Source organism: Apis cerana, linkage group LG4 (assembly GCF_029169275.1).
Source record: "Apis cerana isolate GH-2021 linkage group LG4, AcerK_1.0, whole genome shotgun sequence".
Taxonomy (NCBI): Eukaryota; Metazoa; Arthropoda; class Insecta; order Hymenoptera; family Apidae; genus Apis; species Apis cerana.
This window is the reverse complement of record NC_083855.1, coordinates 4261308-4285850: the sequence shown is the minus strand read 5'-3', so window position 1 is coordinate 4285850 and position 24543 is coordinate 4261308. Positions and strand designations below refer to the sequence as shown.

General features: G+C 33.8%; 1 protein-coding gene across 13 annotated transcripts in view; it reads left to right on the top strand.

Moving 5' to 3' along the window:
• Positions 1 to 24543, top strand: part of LOC108003470 (glutamate receptor ionotropic, kainate 2) — a 225085-nt gene that overhangs the window by 147371 nt on the left and 53171 nt on the right. For all 13 annotated transcript variants that reach the window (XM_062073630.1, XM_062073629.1, XM_062073631.1 and 10 more), the window contains exons 3-6: positions 232 to 393; positions 11400 to 11651; positions 16461 to 16636; positions 21809 to 21862. In XM_062073630.1, coding sequence (XP_061929614.1) covers positions 232 to 393; positions 11400 to 11651; positions 16461 to 16636; positions 21809 to 21862 — 644 coding nt within the window. The remainder of the gene's footprint in view (positions 1 to 231; positions 394 to 11399; positions 11652 to 16460; positions 16637 to 21808; positions 21863 to 24543) is intronic.

The window sequence follows — 24543 nt, the reverse complement described above, 5'->3', positions numbered from 1 at the left end:
AAAATGGTTTCAACTTGGTTGAGTCGAAAAATTTTTACCACCAACGATAATTTCCTATCTTCTTGCCATTTGTTAGAAATCATTCCAATTTGATTTCTCTAAAGAAGTTCTCCAACTCGTCTAAACCGTTCAGAATTTATTGCACAAACGATCAACGAAATTATTTATCAACTTTTCGAAGAATTCTATTCGTCACGATTATTGATGGTTTGGTTTTTCATCCTGTTGCAGGTGCAATCTTCACGGAGGATCAAAAAGACAGTCCTTCGGAATTGGCATTCAAGTATGCCATCTACAAGATCAACAAGGATAAAACTCTGCTGGCGAACACCACGTTGGTTTACGATATTCAATACGTCCCTAAGGACGATTCTTTCCGAACATCGAAGAAAGGTACGCTGCCAAGATATATTTTTCACGATCTCTCTCTAAAGAATTATATAAATATTTTACATTCGAAATACTACACGTTTACGTTTAAAGACTACGGGAAGAGAAACATAATAAGCTCGATTTAATAATTTCTCGACTAAGATTTAATTTTTTATTTTTCTAATTTTCCAATATCGAAGCTGTATTCTTATCTACAAAAAAGAAACTATTGTCGAAAGAGGATACTGAAATGTTAATTCTATTAATTAACATCTAAAAAATTTCACGCTATTTAATATTCTCACTATTTAATATTCACTGTAGGTATCCTAAAAAATGGACCTATCAATTATTTCTTCTTCCAAACTTCCTTTATATAGTCTCAACAACGACACTGGCTCACAGTAGAATGTATTTAATGCCTCGAATATCTCGTCACGGAAAACATTAAAACGAAGATAAGGCACGGATTTCTGATAAATAAGAGCCTCTCGAATCTCTTTATTTCGAGGCTTAATAAACTATGGAAGGTTAAAGGCGTGCCTCGGATTTCTGTTCGACTTTTTATATCCACCGTTCGCGTTGCAAGAGCGATTTTCATCATCGATACACATTCAGCCAATCTCCCTAAATTTTTTATACTAATCGAGGATTACACTGCATGGATAATGACTCGTAAAAGGGAAAAAATATCGTTTCTCGAGGCAATAATAACGGAGAAGATAATATGGAATCTGCTATAATAAACAAATAATTACTTTTTGTTTTAAATTTTCAAATTATTTTAAATTTGCATTAATTAATGCGTTTCGAAAAATCGTCTGTGAAAAACAAACTATAATTCCATATTATTCGTTTTATCTTCTGTTCATCTCATGCTTGCATACGATTCTCTGAGGAACATATGGATCTTAAGTTTTCTTTTTCAACTGAAAAGGATAAAGCACCCCTTTAAAAAAGGAGATCATGTTTTTGAAAGGATTAGTCGATTCCCCTAGCATCACAAAAGGATATAATAAAGGATAATTCTTCTAAATGGTAGGCAATACATAGGCCAAGTTCTGGAGAAGGGATTAAATCGTCGCATTAACCGGAAAGTCCGAAAGTAGAACATTGAACAGAATCGTGGTAGGATCTTTGTTTAATCTCGCTTGATATAGAGATGCACCATTGAATCTTCGAACGGATTTCGCCAACTTCGATTACTTCTTGTTGCGGAAAATTGTTTGCTCGAAGTTCGAGGTCGATTTACAGAGCTATTCAAAAATGTATAACCATCCAAACTATTTCTAAAGTTTTATTTTAAATTGAATTAATTAACACGACAATCGTTAAAGCAATTTTCCCTCGAGACCAATGTAAAATTATGCACGAGTTTCAATCAACGTGTCATAAAATTTCAATCTTAAATTTCACTAGAAAGTTAAAATATTTATTATTTATAAATAATGTTGAGATAGGAATAAACGACAACCAAATATCGTTATCAACTAGATCTAAACTGATCTAAAACTAAATGTAAAACGTTCTTATAGTTAACCGACAACGTTAAATAAAAGTATAAAATTTCGCTATCCAATACTTTTTTCATATTTCTTCCAGACAGAGCTATAACCCGATACAAATTATCCAACTTACTTGCAACCTATTACTCGAGAGATTTGATTTCAACGAGCGTAACACGAAAGCAGAGCGAAGTAAGGTTTGCGAAGTCATATAAGGTGAAATTTATGCAAAATAATTCCAGGCCGGAGTCAAGGGTTGACCCCGCCACGAAACCATAACAATGTTTCTTGCGGGCCGATCGTAGATGACCGCCTAGATCGTAAATTGCGAACCGTAAATCTGCGTGGACGTCGATAAATTTGCAACAAAATGTTCTATCCACCGAATATCTATTTCGTGGATTATTGAGACTCAAAGACACTTCATTTCCCGTGCATCGCGTGCTTTTCGCGATTCCCCTATATCATCCGTATCACTGGGTATAATAGGATGTTGTATTTTCAAAATCGGCATCCACTGTGTTCGACGAATTCCATCCCTCGATTGATGGAAATACGCGGAAGAGGGATTATTCTCGCGAGTTGTCGTAGTTATTTTTGCTCCAATATAGAGCGCGTATTGATCAACCCTTTATCTTATGACTCTTTCAAATGATAGTAAATTAAATTTTATTATAATTAAATTTAGAAGCTGTTCGCCTCTGTGTTAAAAGCAAAAATTGCTTAAATTATGATTTATCTATTCGTGTATACGAATCAAGTATGATATTAAATATTTAATATTGCAATCAAAATTAAAATCGAAAGATAGGTTTGAAATAGAGCTTGCTGGAAATATATTCAAAAATATTCAAAAGAAAATACGAGGAATAAAATTAAAATTGTTATTTTAATTAAAGTTTGTGTAAAGCATATACTGAATTATTCGTGGAACAATCCGTTTTGAGGAAAAATTTGTTTGGGAAGTGAAATCAATCTTCGAAATTTCAAGCATTTTTTTTTGTTCTCGTTTTGAATAAAATTCCGTTTGAAAATATATCTTTTACAAGAAATAAAATCTGAATATTTTTACATTTCTACGATAAATTATATTTAAAAGAAACTCGACGTACTCGCAAAAATTGTCTTCATTAATCCTTTGTGTAATTCTGATATTTTGTTATTATCATCTGTTTTAAAATTCTGTCACGAGCTATGCATGTTTAGAACCCGCGACCAGAGTTTACAAGCATTTTTTCTGAGTTATCCGAGGTGATATAAAATTGCGCTAACACTACAGAGACACACATATTTAAGAGTACAAAAGGGAAGCTTTATTGTATGCACGCGATAATAATAGTTTTTAATTTTATCATAACAACGAACAAGAATAATCTGACTTCTATAATCGTACGTATTTATCCCCTGTCGCAAAAATATCTTCAAACATTATTTAAGCGTTTAATGAATACATTTTAGCAATATATGCGGTTCTTTTGAAACATTAACTTTAACTGCCAAAACAAATTATATACAAGAACGTCGAGTTTTATTTATTCAAATTATAAATAATTGAAATTTCTATTGAATAAAAACAGTGGTGTGTTATAAGACCAAAGAATGAAATTCAAATTCACCCCCTTTGATATCAAGTTGAAAATAAAGAATCACGGTAAAAGTAATAATGATAACGCGATTTAATACACGAAAGATTAATTCGAACGAGCTGTAACGTAAAATTAAAAAAAAAGAAGATTCAAATATTCCATCCCCAGTTCGAAATATTTCACGGAACCAAGACCACAACGGTATCCTAATTAACATTAATCAAGGAAATAAACATCCTACTCGGAAAACAATCAAGTTATAATTGCGCAACAATCATAATGCATAATCTACCAACAGCTACCACCAAATGAAATCTTAATAAATTAGCCCCGAAATCTACTCTTGTCCACTTTGAAATAGGTCGACACAGACCGCATTTATTCGGCCATCCTGCGGCGGCCAACATCCCTCAGGAATTTTACCAGGCCGATCCGCGTCATAAATATTCTCAGTGGCTGAGTTTTCGCGACTGGCATCTCGTATCCATGTTAGTTTCCGTTTAAAGATATATTTCAACCTCGTCTGAAAAGATTTCTCATTTTCAATAGCCTCGGCTTCCATCTTTTCCTATTCCAGTTGGATCTCCTCTTCTCGTGATAAATCCTCGAGGGATCGCAAGTCGAACTTTTTTTTTTTTTTCCTCTTCCTTTCTCAACTCTTCGTGTCATATTGTGGGCTTAACGTCACACGGTGACTAACTTAAACTTTGTGGAAGCCGGTGTTTTCTTTCAACGAAAAAAACTGTTTTGAACTTCATTATTGATTAATCGATTAATTTATCATATATGTGTTGATCAAAATTCTTAAGTTGATTGTATGATGTAATTTTGCAACTAAGATAATAGTATTGAAGACTATATTTTGATGATTCTCAATTATTTTTTAAGTGAAGTCTTCTTTTTCATTATGCTCTCGATGTCTTTTCATTCTGGAAGACAGTAGACAGTGGATAATTTGATTAATAATAGCTTCCATAATTTTATGCATTTTAGATACATCAATACGGTAGATTAATAAACTATTATCACTTGAATTCGTGAAGTGTAAGAAAGAAATACAAGTAAATTCAAATTTATTGAATATTGCCTCAATTGGATTCTGACTCATCAAATATACCCAAAGAATTAATATTCTCGTTATTTCCTTTTACTACTAATTTTTTTGCATCGTTATTTTTTTTCCTACTTATTTCTTCTATTGTTAATTCCTCTTCTGTTCATAAATTAATAAAGATGCTTTTCGTCGATCGATAATAATAATAGCTCGTTCAAAATAGTGAAGTCGAAGAAAAAAATATTTAAAATTATCATGCGAATAAAGAATATACCATTATGATCCTTTTTTTATCGAAAAATTAAATATTTTAAGTTTAGAAATGATTGCATTCACATTGAGAAAGAATGGAAAAAGACAGAGAAAGACAAAATATAGGATAAAACCGTGATATATTTCTATCGTGCCATCAATTTGAATGTATGTATCAAAATAACAATCGCGTATGCAGATTAAAATATTCGATTGTAACAATCGTTTTCGATCCTCGTCGAACGATTTAATCAGCGGACAAATGAATCGTTCTTTTATCCCGTTCATCTTTACTTCGATTAAACCGGCAATCGAAAATACCGAATATGCAAAGGGGAAAGAGAGACGTGAAAATGAAGCTGACGATGAAAAGCTTGAAAACATAATTTTCGCGAATTAATTGGCGTCGATGTTCGCTTGCCATTGGAACGATATCATCCGCGCGACAAATTCTCCTCGCATTTCATCAGATTTATTCACCGTTAAACGTCGATTCCCTGATTGTCATTTCCTTTCACGATCTCGAACCAATTCTAAACTAGAATATCGAAAAAACGGATTCGTTTCATCGTGTCCCTTTTCCAAAATTCGTCATGAAGCTTTTTTATCCATCGTACATATATTAAAATAATTTTTCATCAAACTCTTTGACACTCATTAAAAATTTCGATAATTTCGAAATTCTAATGGAAAATTAACACTGTTCCTGTTATTCCGTAAATCACGAGTTTGAAAGATGCTATTAATATTGATACTCACTTTTATAAAAATCAAATTGAAAAGAATATTTACGATACATTTTACTTTCAAAAAAAAAACGAGAGATAATTGTAGATTTTTGTATCAATTTAATATTGAAAATAATATTTTGTCACGATTATTGATATTTCAAGATGTAAGAATTATTGCACTTTACTTGAATTTTTTAATCCCGTCCATTCGATCGACACATTGTGATATCGGGAAGAAAAATTTGTCGCCCGCGCCGGAAAATCGTGATTTCCTCGTAGGATGCCACCGAGAAGAGAAGACAAAGCCTTCCACCGCGGGGAAAATTGAATTCGCGTAGAGGGAAATCGACTCGGGAATGGGACTCGATGAATTTCTAAGAATTGGCTGTTCGGATTACAAACGACGCACACATCGATGATATTCTCGAGCGAAAAGGGAAATGGATCGACGGGGAAAATTAGATTTTCCAAGGAAGTTCGGATCCGGGAAAAAAATTAAGCGGTTTATTATTTTTATTTTTGATTTCGATAAAGAAACGCGGATTTTTGTCAATTTGTACGAATGGAAGAATGTCTCGTTTTTAGTATTTTCGTATGTATCAGTCACAAAAGTTGTACATAAGTTCGATCATGCTCGATGGATTGTATTATCAAAATCAATTGTATATTAGAAATAGATAATTAGAAAATTGTATTAAATATAATGGATTATAATGTGGAACAATTTCTTTTTAAGTGAAATTAATGAAAACTTATGTGACTGGCTACATCAATCATCAATGAAAATATTGAGAGATTGATATTTGTATTATCGCTTCGACAATAATGTTCTTAATGAATATTTTGAGGATATTCAAATTACAGAAATTTCTGTAAATATCTATAGTCAAAGAGACGAATAAATACCAATTATTTGTCACTCGTTTCTCATTCTATTCAGTTACAATATATTCTTGAAACGTGTTTGGAGATGTCGATCGTTATCGCAATAAGAAGTAATAATGCCGATTGTTAATAATAAAAGTTCCCTTCTACAGATTTTATAATATCCGTTTCACCGTAATAAGAAACTTTGCTGATGCTTTTATCAATATTTGGTGAATCCTCCCGACTTCGAGTCGTTTGAAGTTACAGTGAATTATGCTCAAACTGACGAACAAGAAAACGAAAAAGTAGAGAATTCTCAAAATTTATTGAATAACTTGCACTCCTTTGATCTCTCAAGCCGGAACATTTTAATGGAATGGAAGTTTTCGTTTATTACCAACAAAAGATGTAACGGCCGTTTCTCTTTGTGACCAGAATTGGACTCCCTTGAATGTTCGCTGATTTGTCGGAAAATTTATTTCTTATAATGCAATGCAAGAGGTATGAAAACCTCTATTATTATTATTACTATAGCGAAAACAAAAACTTCTACTTTTCCATTTTATCGAGATTCTACATCTGATACTCGTTTAAGATTCTTCAAAGTTGAATTGCTTGTATTCAAGTAACAATTGACTAATATGAACAAGAGTTTCAAGTCGAATTACTTAAGCAGTTTCGAGCAACTTGACTAATCTAAACGAGGCTTTAGTGTCTAAACTTTGTCACGTCGACATCAATAGCTACAATTGTTGTGTAATTAATTTACAACTTTAGCTATACCTGATTTAAAACTTACTACATCATACAAAATGCATCGAAAATCGCGATGATTTCCCTAAAAGTAAATATAAAATAGACAAAATAGAAACACATTCAACTGATTTTCATTTCCAATAAATGCACGAGGAAATTTCATGAATTACAAATTATCAAAATCTCTCGAAAAGGGGAAATATCGTTCTCTGATGATATAATTAAATAGAATCCTCGACGTCACCAACTTAACGATCATATTTTCCCGCCGAGAAGGCCAAGAGGGAAGAAAGACACGGATGCGACCGATGTAATTTCGTTTAAAACGTGCAAGTGCGCTTGAAAGCGCTGATGATGGAGGACCCTCTTCTTTTTTTTTTTTCTCTCTCTCCCTTCCCCCATTTTTTTGGCAAACAGGTAAGCGAGACCGTTTAAAATCCGGGCCGACACGCGAGCACTCGTTGTATTTTTAATTTACTGCTTCCCCGTCGGACACTCTTTTGCTCCCATTTCGCTCGGGATACCTATGCCCTCCGAACAAAACCTTGATATCTTTGTTCCCCGACTCTATAGAGGGGGTGGTCCGTTTCCAGTAGCGGGAGGAATTCAGGTCAACCGGAACGCAAGATTGCCAGCGTTTCGTTTCCCGCTTCGTAGGAACTTTCAACGAGTCGACTCCGCGTCGCAATTAAATCTGCGTTCGTAATTCCAACGAAAAAAGAGAAAAAGAAAAAAAGAAAAAATTGAAACATAGGGAAAAGAAGAAAAAAAGGAAACATTTTTTTCATTTTCTCATCCTAAATGGTAAAAATGGTACGCGATTCGAGAGATCCGATGCGTTTAATCGCTTTGTTTTCCCACCGGTTTCAGCCATTCGGACATTCCCGAGTTCCTCAACAAGAGAAGGGGCCGTTTAAAATCCTCCCTTCAATCCCCCTCCCCTCGTCTCTCGTTACCATTTTGAAAGCGGAATAGAGGCATGATTTTCCTCCAACACCGTGACCGCGTTAACGCCACATTGTTGCGCAATCTTTCTTCATCGAGTGTACAAATGGCGAGAAGGAAGGGATTGTTATTAGTGAAATTAGTGATGAAGCTATTTTTGCATGTCAATGTTCGAGAAACGATCGTGTTGCTTGATTAAAAATACGAGGGAGATATATACGAGAGGGGAAAAGTTCTGTTCTCCGAACGAAATTATTATTGGTAATAATTTCTGACTAATTGTTCGATGGAAACAAGGGATATTTTAACATTCCGGATTGTAATAACGATACATGTTTAATTTTGCTTCTCTTATCGATAGTGTTACATTACATTCCGTGTATCGAGCATCGGTTGTTCAATTATACACTGTACATTGCAGTAATTCTAAAATACATATTAAATATCGGATCGAGGATCGAGGAAACAACGATTCGATGTAAATGAATTCTGTAAAATTCCAGGAAAATTTTCCAGGGAATAATAATTGTTGAAATATGAACGACACAGTAGGCGGAAAATTTAAGGATGATTTTAAAAAAAATAAAAGAAATTAAATGGAAAAAGAAATCGTTATAATACGTGACGAAAAAACGAATTTACAAATGGATATTAAATAAATAAGTTAATAACATATTCGGTGATTTATTAATCAAAATATATTTAAGAATGTTTAATTGACAAATTATTAATTTTCTGCCAAAAGTTATACTTGATGGAAATGAGGAAAATGATGACTGATAACTCGAAGCATTTCTACGTCAGTAATTCAAGACGTTAGTGTTGGTTCGTTAACAAGAAGAGTAACATAGTAACGAAGTAAAGAGACTTATTTACCATTGTCGAGAATACGACTTAATCAAGGGAATAACGACGACGAACGAGATATCTCGAGTCGTTCAGACGATGAACAGTCGTAAGATTGACTTGGCTGTCTTGTTCTCGCCAAACGAATAGGAATTTTCATCGAGTTCTACACGATACAGACATCAACGATGTTAAATCGAATTACGATTGCTCGAAGACAAGACACTGATAGATCTCGAAGCTGAAGAAGCTTTCAAGAAGATCGATGAAACGCTCTTTGCTAAATCAGCTGACAGAGTTCCTTGGGTGAATTTTATGTGATTGTCTGATAAGAGACCAGAGCAATTGTTAAAATCATCCTATCCTAACCTTTTCGAAGACAAATTTATTAAAATGAACAAGAGATTATTATTTGCCTCTCTACAAAAAGTATATTTATCCTAAATTATTTTTAAACGTTATTAATAATTATAGTTGTTAAATGAAACAAATATTGAAAAATATTTTATGACCACTACACTTCTAATTTCTATTTCTTCAACGATACTCTTTTCCATGTATTCTATATTTTATTTTTGAATCTGAACAAAACGAAGAATGAAAAACAAAGAAGAAATATTCCAATATAATATAAAATCAATGCAATTTCAATTAACGAAAAGAGGCAACGAAGAAAGACTCGTGTGAACAATTTTAGCCAGGAAAATGGAGAACGCTTGAACAGAACAAAATTCTACTTTCGAAATCGAACTCATTCATCCGGCGATGTGTCGGACGATCTTTTCTTCGAAAAGAGAACAGACGTTCGTAAAGTATATCGCGGATAATGGATCAGGAAAGCCGTCGGTCTGATAACGTATCAATTTCCTGTCCATTTTCCGTGCGATCTTTGTGCACGGGCATAGACATCGTACTCGTAAATCATACGATCACGTCGCTTCCATGAATGTTCGATTAATACGCGAACCATGAGTCGAATATGGGCCGAGTCGATGGAAAAATAACACGAGACAAGGTATTGTGATGGAAAACTAGAGGCTGAAATTCGTTTCCATTCACGCCTTTGTCGCGTTTTGATCTACGATTTCGATCTATACGATTCGAGAATATTTTATTGCGTTAAGAATCGTCTCAGAGTAATTTCATTTTCGAAATGGCGTTTATTTCCAACAAAAATAAATTCTTGGAAGCAATGTGTTCACGCACTTGGACGATTTTTTTCAAGGAAATATATCTTTGTCATTTTTTTGAACGATGCATAAAAGTAAGTTTCTAAATTCCCAATTATAGAAATGGAGGATCCGTCTCATCCTTCATATACCGTAACAAACATATAAATTTTACTCTAGTTTCAAATATTATCTTGAATATTATTCAAGATAAAAAATAAAAAAGTAACAAATAAAATAAGATTTTCGATAAATCCTATCCAACATTGAATGGTCAAATTATTTCACATGAAAAATACCAGAAAAATATTTTCCGTACCAGTTATTTCAAATAAAAAAAAAAACATTCATCGATCAACATTCGCCCATCATACCTCAACTCCTCTTGCATTTCTTTACAAAAAAAAAAATCTGGTTGCAAAATTTTCCGTTCCAAAACCGAGCGTTTATCGCAGGAAAGAACATTTTCCAAACCGTATTTCGAAGGGTTACGAGTAATCCTACGAGTCGGTATCGGGGATTGCACAACTCCATACCATACACGCGCTCGTAGCTAGGGTAAGAATGTCCGTCGTAATGTGCTCGTTCCACCGCACGAAAAACCGAGTCGAAACGATGGAAGGCAAGTAACTGTGCAATTCTTGTTTACAGTCGAGAGAAAAAGGCGGGGCGAAGTTTCGCGTCAATCTTTTTGTCGCCGATTCGCCGGTCCACGATGAAAGTTTACGAGGAAGATTACCGTGAAATGGTGTAGGAAATACACGCAACTTCTCCCCTGATATAGGGAGTCCCGAGCGTGTCTTGTCTCGAAATATGAAATCGGAATGTCAACACCAGTCCACCCTCTCGTATTTCCATTTTCACGCTTCTTCGTGCCATTTTGCTTGTTTACCTACTACATTCTCATTCAAATCTATTTAAATGGGTTGAGAACGGTTCTCAGCTTGTGTGTGGGTGGTGACACTTCTGTTAGCATTCGTTTATTTTGGTATTAAATATACTGAAATATTTCAGAGGGATGATCGACGATTATTTAATTCTTTTAAATTTAGACGAGAAATAATTTTACGTGTGCATCCTTTAATGTATCCACGACGAAATTAATTGAAGTTATATATTATGTGATTCATCATCCAGCATTCTTATCAAATATTATGCCAATGATATAATAATTAGGCTAGAAAAAGTATTTACGTATTAATATATATTATAATATATATATATAATTTTAGCCATTGTAGAAAAATACATAGAAAAATTGATAGATAAAGATTAACTGTCAACTGTCAAAAAACCAATAATCTTTCCTATTTCAGCGTGCAAGCAGCTGTCGAGATCGGTACAAGGGATCTTCGGCCCATCCGACCCTCTTCTAGGCGCCCATATCCAGAGCATTTGTGAAGCTCTGGACGTCCCGCATCTCGAGGCCAGAGTCGACTTCGAGCCAACGTTCAAAGAGTTCAGTATAAATCTCTATCCATCTCAGGACCATCTGAACAAAGCCTTCAAAGATCTCATGTCATTTTTAAACTGGACCAGAGTGGCCATAATCTACGAGGAGGATTACGGTAAGCATTCACTCGATTAGAACGAAGAAAAATATCTACATATATCTCCTTATACTCGAAAACCACGATTATTCAAAACGTAACGCACAAGTAACGTAATTTGCACAACACGTAGCGTCGTGTTGGAAATATAATAAAAATGGTGAAATGAGAAGTAGAAGAAAAAAAATTGGGGAAAAAGGAAAGAGAGAGAACGCGACGAAGAGAGAAGCATAACGTGATGCAAACAATGAAGCAAACGTTCCAGGTGGCAGAGGATTTGCAAGCGTACGAGTGCCACCTCTCCAAAGGAGTCACGGAACATTCCAGCCGTGACGTGTCATACAGGCTAGTTATTACGCTGTTCCTTTTTTCTTCTTGTTTCGTCCCTCGTTTTGTCTCGTTTTTTAACAGTGCCGCGCCGGTCGCCGTGATGCATCCCTATGCAAATAGGGACGTTGGAGTCAGCCAGCGGAAGTGGATGCCGGCGCGACGCTGAAATGTCGGGCCTGTCAACCGCACGCACACGCAACCAACTGTTCCGCGTGTAAAATCACACGATTCGTAATTATCCTTTTGATCCTCGCTTCTCGTTTTTCTCCTCTATCTCGTTCCTAATGAATCTTTCGATAATCACGGGAGAAATGTTCGATTTCGAGAAACATCGAAAGATCAAACGAGGTTTTTTTTACATTCGTGGATAATAATAAAGTTCTTTTTTGCATTTTATTATCTGAAAAATTTGATATCTCAAAATATTCACAAGGAATAATTTAATTCAAACGAAAAAATAAATAATCGTGGATTATTATCACTTTATTTTCATCGATCGGAAATATTGAAATTTCAGAGTCGAAAGATTGTAACTTACTTTAATTTCAAGTTTCAATATTATGGCTTTTAGCAGATAAACTTCTCGAGATGAGAAGACTGCACTTCTAGTAATTTTCCTCGAGCTTTCTTTTTTCTTTTTCTTTTTTTCTTTCTTTTTTTTAAATTTAAATACGCGAAACTTTGAAGTTGAAGAAATATTGAAATGTGTTTTCGAAGTCAAATAATTATCGACTTCCAAATCTCTCGCGTAAATTAATCTTTCAACACCAGAGATCTCCAAACCTTCATTTTCAGCTGGAGCTCGTCTCGTTAACCTTGAATTTCCAAAGCGCTTTTCTTTGCCTTGCCGCGCCAAATTTGCTTCTCTCGTTTAATTAACACCTTCTAAAGTCAACGGTTTCTTGTTCTTGCGAGTTTCCACCCCCTCGAGCTTTTTGCCTGTGAACGACAGAAAGGTGAATACAATAGTAACTTGGCCAACGAGATACAACCAAACACTCGTCCAAGTTTCCATTCTACATTTGACGAATGCAATTATGAATTCTTTTTTTTTTTTTGCATCAAAATGTCACCAATGATGTTTTATCCATACTATATAAAAAGCTTTTTATATCAAACATCGATCATGTGTGAAATTGACTAGAAAAATCTAGTTTTTATATACAGAGAGAAAAGCTTTTTTTTTTATTTCTCGTTTATCTCTCTCTATATTTTATGTTAAAATTCCATGCATAAAAAAATGAATTTTTTAAATGTCTTTTTATTTGGATTCGAACAATTTCATAGTTTTAAATAAATTTATTCCCTATTTACACTCGATGCTTTTATTTTATAAATTATTCGGAAAAGAATGGAAGAGACGATATATATTATTTGCTTACTTCTCTTGATTAAACGACGTAATTGTTTACAAAGAGGAAGAACAGAAGAAGAAACGTTCGTTGCAAAATGAAGAAAATATCTTTGGAAGAATGTTTCTTTTTTCTTTTCTTTTTTTTTTTTTTTTGTTAGATTCCATGGCAACCATAAATTTCTCAGCGGTAAATCCGTCTAAAAATTCCTCTTCCTGGTGAAACATGTCACTGAGCATTTCCTATATATTCCATATGATGAAATATATTTTTCAACGCGTCTATTCATCGAAAATGTGAAAAAAAATCGCTTTCCGGGACACGACAAAGCTTTCTCGCGGCTCAATCGTTTAAATATGACTCAACTTTCTCCACTAGATCCGTGTCTCTTTCACAACAAAAAGAAAATTGTTTCTAAACTTTTCCATCGCATTCTGCCCTGCAGGCTTTAATAAACTCGATTAAAATGTAATCCAATCAAAATTCCACCCTGTTTTGACATTAAACCAAGAATATAAACTCTACGAAGCATGATCGGAATCTCATAGAAAATGCCAAAAGAATAGAATACCAAAGATTTATTTATGAACGAAAGAAGAAAGAATAGCAGTGTTATACGTCCTTCTTTTAAATCTATATTTATAGTAATACACACAATGTATGGAAATCAGAGCCGCCAATTTTACTCAACAAGCCTGGAAACAAAAAAATTTTATTCTACATTTTGCTATTATATTTTCACTTTATAACTCACCATCTGATATGCAATATAGGCTTTCTATTAATATCTCAGTTGCATTTCGTGCACACACGTTCCCGTACAGTTGTTTTCGTTACGGTGCACGTATACGTATATATGGAAGACCAGTCCCGTATGCAAATTGAGCGACAAGGTGCCCACGTTTCCGCCGTTCATCTGCGCTTTGTGCCTGCCGCTTCCGCCAATTATTCTTCCACGAATTAATTACCCGAGCGTCGCCTCGCCTTCGAACTCGGGTGACTTGCCTCTTTGGCTGGTATGCCGTTAAGCTCGCATTGAATAGCACGCGCGCCTCCAATCCGGATGCTCAAAGCGCGCCATTGTATAAACGTTTTCGCACAACAGAGGCTTTATACGAAAATATTAAATCGCCACGGGGTGGGAATAGCGAGCGAGATGAATGGTTCTTTTCAACGTTTTAACCTTTTTTCGTTCAACGCTCGAGAAACAATTTTTTCAACGGGCGCATTCGTATATTCGTATTATTCAACTATATAATTTTGGTGTGATACTTTTTAGAGGGTGAGTTTTCGTTCGATGGTCGGGATGAAGATTTTTGAAGCGGTTCTCGACGCTTCAAGTTCAAGTTTGACTTTCATTAAATTTAGCAAGGGAAATTTTTAAACCGCTCTTTAAACACGTTCGACACGTTTTCAGGCTTTGATAAGTGGATCGAGATAGTGTGCAAGAAGAATTAATGATTAAAGAATTTCATTCCTCGATACCAAAAAAATTTTCAGAAATAAATTATCCTTAGTAGTAGTAATAATAGTTCCTTTGAATTTGATTTACTTTTCGTCTCGTTTCGATTCTTTTCCTGTTTACGATAAATTGAATTACTATCTAATTAATCTCGAACGATACGTTCTTTACTATTTGGTACCATTTCATTCACGTTAACACAAATATTCTCGCTAAGCGAGAATATCCAAGATCCTGTACAATAACCGATAAATTCGTAGTTAAAAAAAGCGGTATCAAAAGAGGGACTTGAGGCTTTTCTAAATTCTTGCTGGTCCAACTTTTTGCTTTTTGTATCGTGCGAAACCGTCATAAATTACCAAGCTACGAGAACTATCCAAGTCATAGTAACCAGAGGGTTGTTCCGCAAAGCAGACTCTCTCTCACCCCTATGCTCGCTCGTCCTCCACCAAACCCTTGTTGCCTGCAAATGTATACACGAGCACAAAGGGTCGGGCGGACGTGTACACGTTGCTCTCGAAAAGGCGGCGGCGTGATAATTGAAAACCACGTCTAAGAAGCGGTTTGTTATCTTTCAATTTTACGTTTGAAGCGTACCCAACCCATTACTTAGAAGGCGTTCTCTCTCTCTCTCTTTTTCTCTCCCCTTCTTTCCCTTCCTTCGTTTCCTTTCTCAGCGCGGAGAAAGGTTTCTTTCATTCGTGAGAATAGTGGTTTCGTATAAAAATGACTGAAATTACTCACATCGCGCGATACGAGGAATAGGGAAATTTAATTAAACGAAGTGTTTTTTCAAAAATTCAAGTTGGCACGGTTCGAGGTATTAAAAATGCACAATGTTGGCGATGCATGCAATTTAATAACATAGCTTATTGAGAAATTGCACGCGAGAGAAAGAAATTTTTTTTTCCCCCGCCGAATTGCGAACGGAGTTGTTAGAACGGAGAGAGGGGCGGCGCTGTGATTAACGATTTTCGATGGATTTTCGTTTGATGAATTTCATTCTTGATGCTTGTCACTATTGGAAATGGAAATATATTATCGAAAATGGAGAATCTATTTTGCATAGAATTGCGTAGAATTTCTAGACGTCTTCATAGTGATGGAATTTTGTCTTGTGGAAAAGTCGTGAAAGATGAGATGAGATGCAAAATCGAGTCAAAATGAAAATCGATTGGCAATAAAACTCGAAATTCGATTAAATAAAGTTGGCCTTTGGATTTTGAAATCTCGCGTGTAATTTTTCGCGAATTTCATTTCGTCTCTCGATGACATACATAGAATTTTTGCTATCAAGTTTGTTCGATTCAAATGAATCTTGAGTTTCTTTTTTTCTTCCTCTCGCATAAACGATAATCACTTTTCACGTGCTACTTCAATTGTTTCCAAAAGATAAAACCACCAAAGTTCGAACAAGTATACGTATTCTATGATGATGTGTTATGTGATATGTTCGATGATCTTCGAAGAAATGTGATATAAGCGATGAAAAAGTTAAATTTAATTTGAAAAGTCTGAATATTTTTTTTTCTCAAAGACGAAATAGCAGTGAAAAACCAATTCTGCTATTACATTAATATCCTTGAAATTTAACAAGTAATCTTATACACGTATTATATTTATATTAAAAAATATGCACAACAACTTGTACTTTTTCATTGAATTTCATTTATTTTTCGATAGGTTTATTCAAGCTGCAAGATCTCGTGAAATCACCGCCTTCAGCGAGAACCGAGATGTATATTCGCCAGGCAGGACCTGGTTCTTACAGGCAAGTTCTTCGAGAAGTCAGACACAAGGAGATCTACAAGTTGATCGTCGACACCGATCCTGCGCACATGCAACAATTTTTTCGTGCGGTGAGTCGAGATGATAAATTATCCAGATGATTAATACCGCGTTAGATTCTTTATATACATATATATATCTTTCAACATCCGTTTGTCTGTTTTCGACTACAAATCTACAAAATATCTCCAAAATATCTCTCTAAATAAATCCTTCATTCATCGAACATCTCAAGAATTCTATTACAACAATCAAATTACAATCTTTAACTTCTTCGCTTTAGATTCATCGAAAATTTCGAAATTTCACGATTCGATTCCTTTGAACCGATCGATCGATAATCCGCGCAAAGGATCGAACGAAACAAGTGGCGGAAGACTTAAAAAGCCCGAATTCCACGAGTAGATGATAGCCTCCCTTTATCGTCCATGGGACCGTTTATACAGGGCGAAATATTATATCGCCACGTGCTGCATCGAGGAAGAACCGGGCAGAGATCTCTTGTCTAGGAGGAACCCATAGAAGCTTATATCCTTATTCGTAGGAGCGGAAAAAGAGAACGATATGGTAGGAGGGAGGAATGACGTTTGCCGATCGATACCGCAAGTATAGCTTCGAGGATAGATACAGAAGACCCATAATACTTGCTCGCGGGGTATTTAATCTCCGAAGTCTCCGTAATGCTATCGAGAACGATACATCGAGGAAAAACGATTTATAACTCGATAAAGGAAAAAAAATATTGTCCAAAAAAGGAACCAATAATCCGGCTTGCCTTGTTCTATAAAATTGTCGAATGAATTATGGATCTGGATCGACGATTTTGCAATTTTCTTGAAGAAAATTATAGTTAATTATAGTTGACGTTTCGTTGCACGATTTTCCGAAATTAGAAAAAGAAGACTATTCGCTTGATACCGAAAAATCTTAACTTTTGTTTTTAAATTTTACTCAAATTAATTACTTATGATAAAAAAATTTCTAAAAACACGTATTTACAATATCTCTGTATCAATCTATTCCTGTATCGATTTACTCCAACCTTCATTAACCAAGTTCAGTCATTTCCTTTCTTCATTTATATTCATTAAAACACAAATTTCCGCGTAATGAAGAAAATTACGCACGAAATAGCAAAGCTCAACTCAAATAAAATTCGAAAATCAGCAAGTAAATCGGATAATCTCGTTGGAAGTTTCCTTGCAATTAGTGTATGTTTGTATCTCGAAACTGATTGCAACGAGCCGGACATTTATTCGAAAAGCAAACTACTGTCAGAAACTCGTTTTCCTTACTTACATCGTTACCAAGGGATCTTCTTTGCGTTAGTCATTCGACGACCGCAATTCCCGCGAGAAATAATAAGATAACAGAGCCGAAAAGGATATATCAGGTGGGAAGAGAGATGCAATTTGCTCTGTTGCAATTAGATTTAGCGATAACCAGCGAGATTTCTAACACACAACGATTCGTTTCGTTCACGAAATACCACGGTTCGCTTCTTGCGAGGATATCAACTGTTTTTTATATCGTGATTCCTTATAAAATAAAATCTCGTATTGAAGTTTCTATTCCGGAGAATTATAATCGAAAGGATACTTTAATCTTTAATTATTGAAATAAACGAATCAACTATAAGGGATGTCTCGATCGTCTAAATATTGAAAGCAATTGTATATTAGAGTGAAATTAAAAAATTATAATTGTATAATTATCTTTTAATTGTGGAGGATATTGAGATTTGGTACGCAAAAAATAATTTTTATAAAATTAATTTCTGAAGTATATCGCAACAATTTTTGATTTCTTAAAAATGAAAATTAATTTTTAGATAAAAATTTATTTATTGTCATATTTATTAAACAATTTATATTTTTACAATTATAACATTGTTATGAAAGGAAATTTTTATTAGTTATTGAAAGAGATGAATAGCAAAAAAATTCAATATCTTATTCCACTCTAATATACTTAAAAATATAGAATAAAATATTTTCATTTAAAACTACGACAAAAAAAAACAAAATCATTTCTCCATTACAAGTGAATAATGGATAGAAAACTGTTCTAGGTATGAAATTTTTCATTAACATCCTCATTTTTTCAGAGAATTGAATTTGAATATATTCCATCAAAAATTAGTTACGTACATTTGATGAATTTTCAAATTTGATTTTAGCCTAAAAGAATTTAATTCTACATTTTTTTCTTCACATGTATAATGTATAACAATTTTTTGCAGTCTTTTCTTGTATGTAGAATTAATTCTTTCTCTATTATATCCTGACAACTGGAACACTTTGTACAAATAATTGATCGTTCCTTAAAAATATAGTATTCATAAGAGCTTCTAGTTCGAAATACATATTCAATAAGTCATAAACAGTAAAGCATATAAGCATGTAATATCCGCGAAATTCATCGACTACTATATTTTATCGATTTCCATAAAACAAGATCTATATACGCGCGTTATTAATATAAAATTTTCTTCATAATCTATAGTTTATCGGAGAGAAAAATAAATATATCCTCGATAAAAAAAAATACGAAACCAAAAATCTCATCATCGATCGAAACATAATTTCTAATAATGCTCTCAGGGATTAAAGATGGATCCCCGTCCATCCGTAACAAATTTTGCATATTTGAGTTCACGTTTGCACGCGTGGAAAAAGTGTGAAACACGGTGGATCAAAGAGGAATAGGAAACGTTGGCCAAATGGAATTGCATCGAATGTATCACCATGATCGAGCTTATCCTCCAAGTTTTGGTAAATGGAGAACTGCCATCGAATTGAATTCGAATGCAGAGGAGAACCACTCGAAAGGATAATTTTCTCGATGGAAAATTTGTTACAATGTCCAATCGTACCTCGAATATTTTCAAATGCATATCTAATTCCAACGTTGCTATTATTGATAACACTAGTTATTTTGTTATTAACATACCAAATTTTTCAATTTTTATTCGAAGATTATTCGAGTTCTTTTTTTTTCGAGTAAAAAAAAAAGTAAAGGGATAGTTGCCAGCGAATTGATGAAATTTTTTATTACGAGAATCAAATTGCTCGAAGGCTTTTGCGAAGATTCTTAATCTTTCAAAGAATATATTAAGACAACTTAGCGTGATACTTTTCTATAAAATTCTGTTTAACTCTCTTAAAACACATTATTCCGTCAACAATTCATTGTTTTCCAGTATGTCTGTTATTCTAAGAAATTCTCGTTTGCATATTCTCTGTTTTCAAATATTCTTTCTTTTGATGTTATTTAGAGATAATATTAAGAGATAATATTTCATACTAAACCGGTATGAAAGTTGTAATCAGATTGCATTCTACGCACTTTTCAGAAATTTACAAATCAATTTCACGATATATGAATAATAAATATTCATTGCAATCTAAAGAAGAAATTTCCTTCTCATATCATATTTTCCAAAAATTAATTCCATATTAAATCGTATAAACTTTATATCAAATCCGACATCCAAAAATTCTTCCAAAAATTGGATCGCAGTTCTAAAAACAGTTCCAAAATCGATGGGAATAAAACGAGCAACCTAGGAGAATTTGACGATTAACGTTTGCTTTTTTTTTGTGCCTCTTCTCTATTCTATACTCTATAATCAAAATCCTGTAAACTAAAATCGTTGCGGTTGTAAGCCATAGATGAAATGGTGCGTTTTCACAGCGCTGGTTCGACGAATGTACGATGACGAATATCGTCAATTTTCCTGGATCGGTCAGCAAAATCGCTCGACCGATATTTTCGAGCAGATTCATCTCGTCGCCATTGAAACACGACCTATCTCCTGATCGAGGAGACGGTGTTCGTCCACGATTTTCAACCCTTTCATACTCGTTTCACGCGCGTCGTTCTGAAAATTTGAATTATCCACGGAGAGCATCAGTGTGTTCATTATTCTGTTATTAAAATGGATTCGACGAGTTTTTTTTTGGTATGTTCATTGCCACTCGACAAATTCACAGGATAAAAATCAATTTCGAGGATACGAATAAAGAGACAACGACAATTAACAAAGAGATTAACGATTGACAAAGGGATTGACGAAAAAATGCCTTCGTTTTAATCAATTGAGGATCGCTTTTAGCTTGTTTTTTTCTCTCTTGTAATGCCATTTGTGGATTAATTTTAGGCTTTTTGACTTTTACATCGTTTAAATTATATAGACAAAGTTAAAAAAAACCAAAAAAAATTTTTTTCATCGTTAAAATTCGTCGTTCAATGTGCATTTTTACCATGATACGACTTATTTCATCTCTATTATTTTATTACATCATTATTATGTTTGAACATCATTCGTATACAAATTCTATTAATTCTATTTGATATCGCCCATTTGTTGTGCGATGTTTTTTATTAACGTCGTAAAAGAAATTTTCGTCGAGTTTACTCTTAACTTTACATATCGTAGAAAGTTGATGGATAGACGAATATCACTGGATGAATTTCATTGGTTGATCCCAGATCTTCTTCTTGCTTCCAGTCGAAAGCAATCTTAGCTCAAACCTGGTAGAAGGAAATCCGGTATTTGCATGCTACGTCCCGTAGGGATTTTTGCGGATATCCCTTCGTTGCCTGAGTAATCAAAAAACCTACGTGATTCTCTCTCTCTCTATCTTCGACTTTTCTTTTTACGCGTTCAACCCTCTATCTTGCTTGTTTTCCTTCCGCTCTTTCATTTTTCCACCTCACTTTTATCTTCTATTCTTCTCTCTCGAGGAAATCCGTACACATTTCCATTTCTACGAACGGTTTCCGATTTTCGCAATCTTGAATCACGTTTGGAATGAAGGATATAAAAAAACGAAGAATGGTAGTAATATGTATCGTTTCGCGTGTTGAAATATTTCAGGATTTAAACGGTTTTAACCATTAAAAAGGCTGTCGTTATTTAAAGTGGGTATCATTCGAGTATTATTTCACACTATCGAAAGATTTATTTTTCTTGAACTTGTAAAATTAATTTTATTTCTTACATCATCGGTGTGACATATTGAATCTATTTGATAACATATCAAGCTTCCCAAAAATTCAATTATCAAAAACTTATCAAATATTTTCTCATCGAAATTATTTCAACTTTAACTTCATCCTTTTTACGATTCTTCTTTCAAAATACAAAAAATGAAATTTGGCATTTTCGATACAAAATTTGCAATGAAATAGTCACTGATTACATCAGTAATTTCTTCTTCTTTATATCTATGTTACAGATCCTCCAGCTGCAAATGAACGATTACAGATACCACTACATGTTCACGACGTTCGTAAGTATTCATCAGTAGTAGATATTCTGTCGTGTTTCTATGCCGATGGAAATTGGAAACGGAGCCCCCTTAATGAAGCATACGCTTTAAATACAACCTGTGGAAGTTGGTTTTGCTCCTTTGAAGGATTCTAAATTGAGCACTCGCGAATTCGTTGCTCTTCACTTAATTAACCGACCACAAGTAGACTGTCAGTGGATCTTTCAAATTATGATGAACATTACACGAATACTCAATTATTGCTTCTTAATATTTGAAAAATTAAATTTAATTAAATTGAAACAATGATGCTTCTCATTGTCGATACTTAATAATTGTGATTTCTTTTCGGTTCAGAAATTTGGAAAATAATAAGTTCGATGAGATGTTTGTTAAAGCGAAAGATCGGAGCAACTATCTCGAAAACGAATGTCAATTCAGTGATGTCAAAATGTGGCGGAAATTCATTCGTTTTGCACTCGAGTATTCTGTTTCCTCCTGTTTTCGATATGACTGCATTCCACCAACCTTCACTTGGAACTCGAGTATAGAATTCTGTGTTCGATTGTGAGTGCTTGAAATCGTTACAAATATATTTTGATTATTTTTAAAAAATGATTGTGAGTGCTTAAAATTGTTGCAAATATATCTCGATCATTTTTAAAAATCATTTCAAATAAAGTTGCACGATCTTTGACAGTTACATCTGGTTTCGAAATATTATTCGCGAAAATACCATTGGATATTTTTCGATTTACGATATATATATACTATTGGTCAGAAATTGATAAAAAAATATATTGAAAATAAAATATGATTTTCGAAACAATATTATTTATATTTTCCAATTTGAAATAATTGTATATATTTCATGAAATTTCAAAAATTTTGAAATAAATCATGCGATAAAGCTTATATTTATAATTTGAAAATTTACGAGTACAAAAGGAAATTTAATAATTCCATTTTTGTTAATTCTCTCTTTTTCTCGTCATTTGTCAATAGCTTTGATATGCCAAAAAATTGGAAAGCTCGACGAATCGATTTATTTATTAAAAATTTTATAAAAATTGTAAAATTTAATTTATTAATTTTGTCTTATGATCTTACCACGAAGCCAAATCAAACGTAAAGCCATTCTTTGACTAAATATATATGGGATATCAGTGCACACGTTTATTCAAAGGATCGTTGGAGCGTCACGGATTCGGGAAACATGACAGAGCAATAAATCGTGCAACCGCGTTCCTCGATTACTCACGAATCGATGTAAATTAACCGGTGGTATTTGTCTATCAACAGCATTCGAAAATGAATTTCCCAATGAACGCATCGCAATCATTCGCTTTAAGGATCTCGCATCCCTAGAACGATTAATGATCAAAAATATATTCGTTTGAAGCTTAATGAACAATTAATATATTTCACAATTTTTTTTTAATTCGTTACGCGAATATATTTATTTTAGTTACAAATTTAACGCAATAGAAGCGTTGTTAAATCTCAAATATAATTAACAAACGAAACGTGCAATTTTCAAATAATATAAAAACACGAATAAATTTATTGAAACGGTATACGATTAAAACGAAAGATATTGAACATAGGGTAAAAAAATTAGTATAAAAAAAAATCCTCTGTTCTCGTACCGTTCGACATATCAAAATTTATTGCTTACAATTTCAATCTATTCGTTTGTCTCCTTCTTTTTATTCGTTTATACTATCTGCTCCTCTGGTATACCATTTTGTTTACTTGTTTATCCAGTTTGTTATTATATTTGCATTCCTTCGTTCGCTTATTTTTATTCGTTTGCAGATCGTATTAATCAATTTTTCGAATCACGACTTTTTCATAAAAGAAAAATAGATACGAATATTATCCGTATACATTGCGCGTTAAATTCATAATAAAAATGAAACCTGAAATCGAGAACAAGATCACGAAAAATACACATTTTGCTAATTATAAATTGACACGAGTTGAATAGCCTATTCTACAAAAAGAAATATAGGAAAAATTTGTTTATTTAAAACAATAATAATTGACTCTGTCTCATTTTCAACCGTTTAAATCTTATCCCAACTGCACCATGAATTAGAACGTTCTGTATACACAGATTGAAAACAGTGGAATTACTCGTTGGTCGATGAGATGAAAATTCGAAATGAAACTAACTGCTAATTGTGACACTTATGAGCGGGCAAATATTGGTCGAAATAATTATTCCTGATCAAACATAAAGCGTCGAGAGCGGTTGACAAAGGATTGTCTATGAATTTCACACGATCATCGATCGTGTCGACTATTGTTAATGTTACTCACGTCTCGCGTAGCGGTTCGGTAATACCTTCATAATTGTCGATCATTGGAAACGTAACCGCGTGACACCCGTGAAACATGAACTCTCACGAGAGAGTCTAATCGACTCGCATAATATTATATCCCGAAGAAAACATGTGCATACATCAGATATGAAATAAATATCACGCTTCACGCGACAAATTGTCACGAATTCAATGCTTACGAATCGATGATATAACATGGAGGAATATATGAATTAATTGTGTGAAACTAGGTTAATGACACGAAGATTATGAACCGGTTTCTCGTACAAATTTACCAAACGAATAAAAATATCCGTGGAAATTATAATTGTGAATAATTATAAATAATATTTAACCGATTGATTTCAGTTCTAA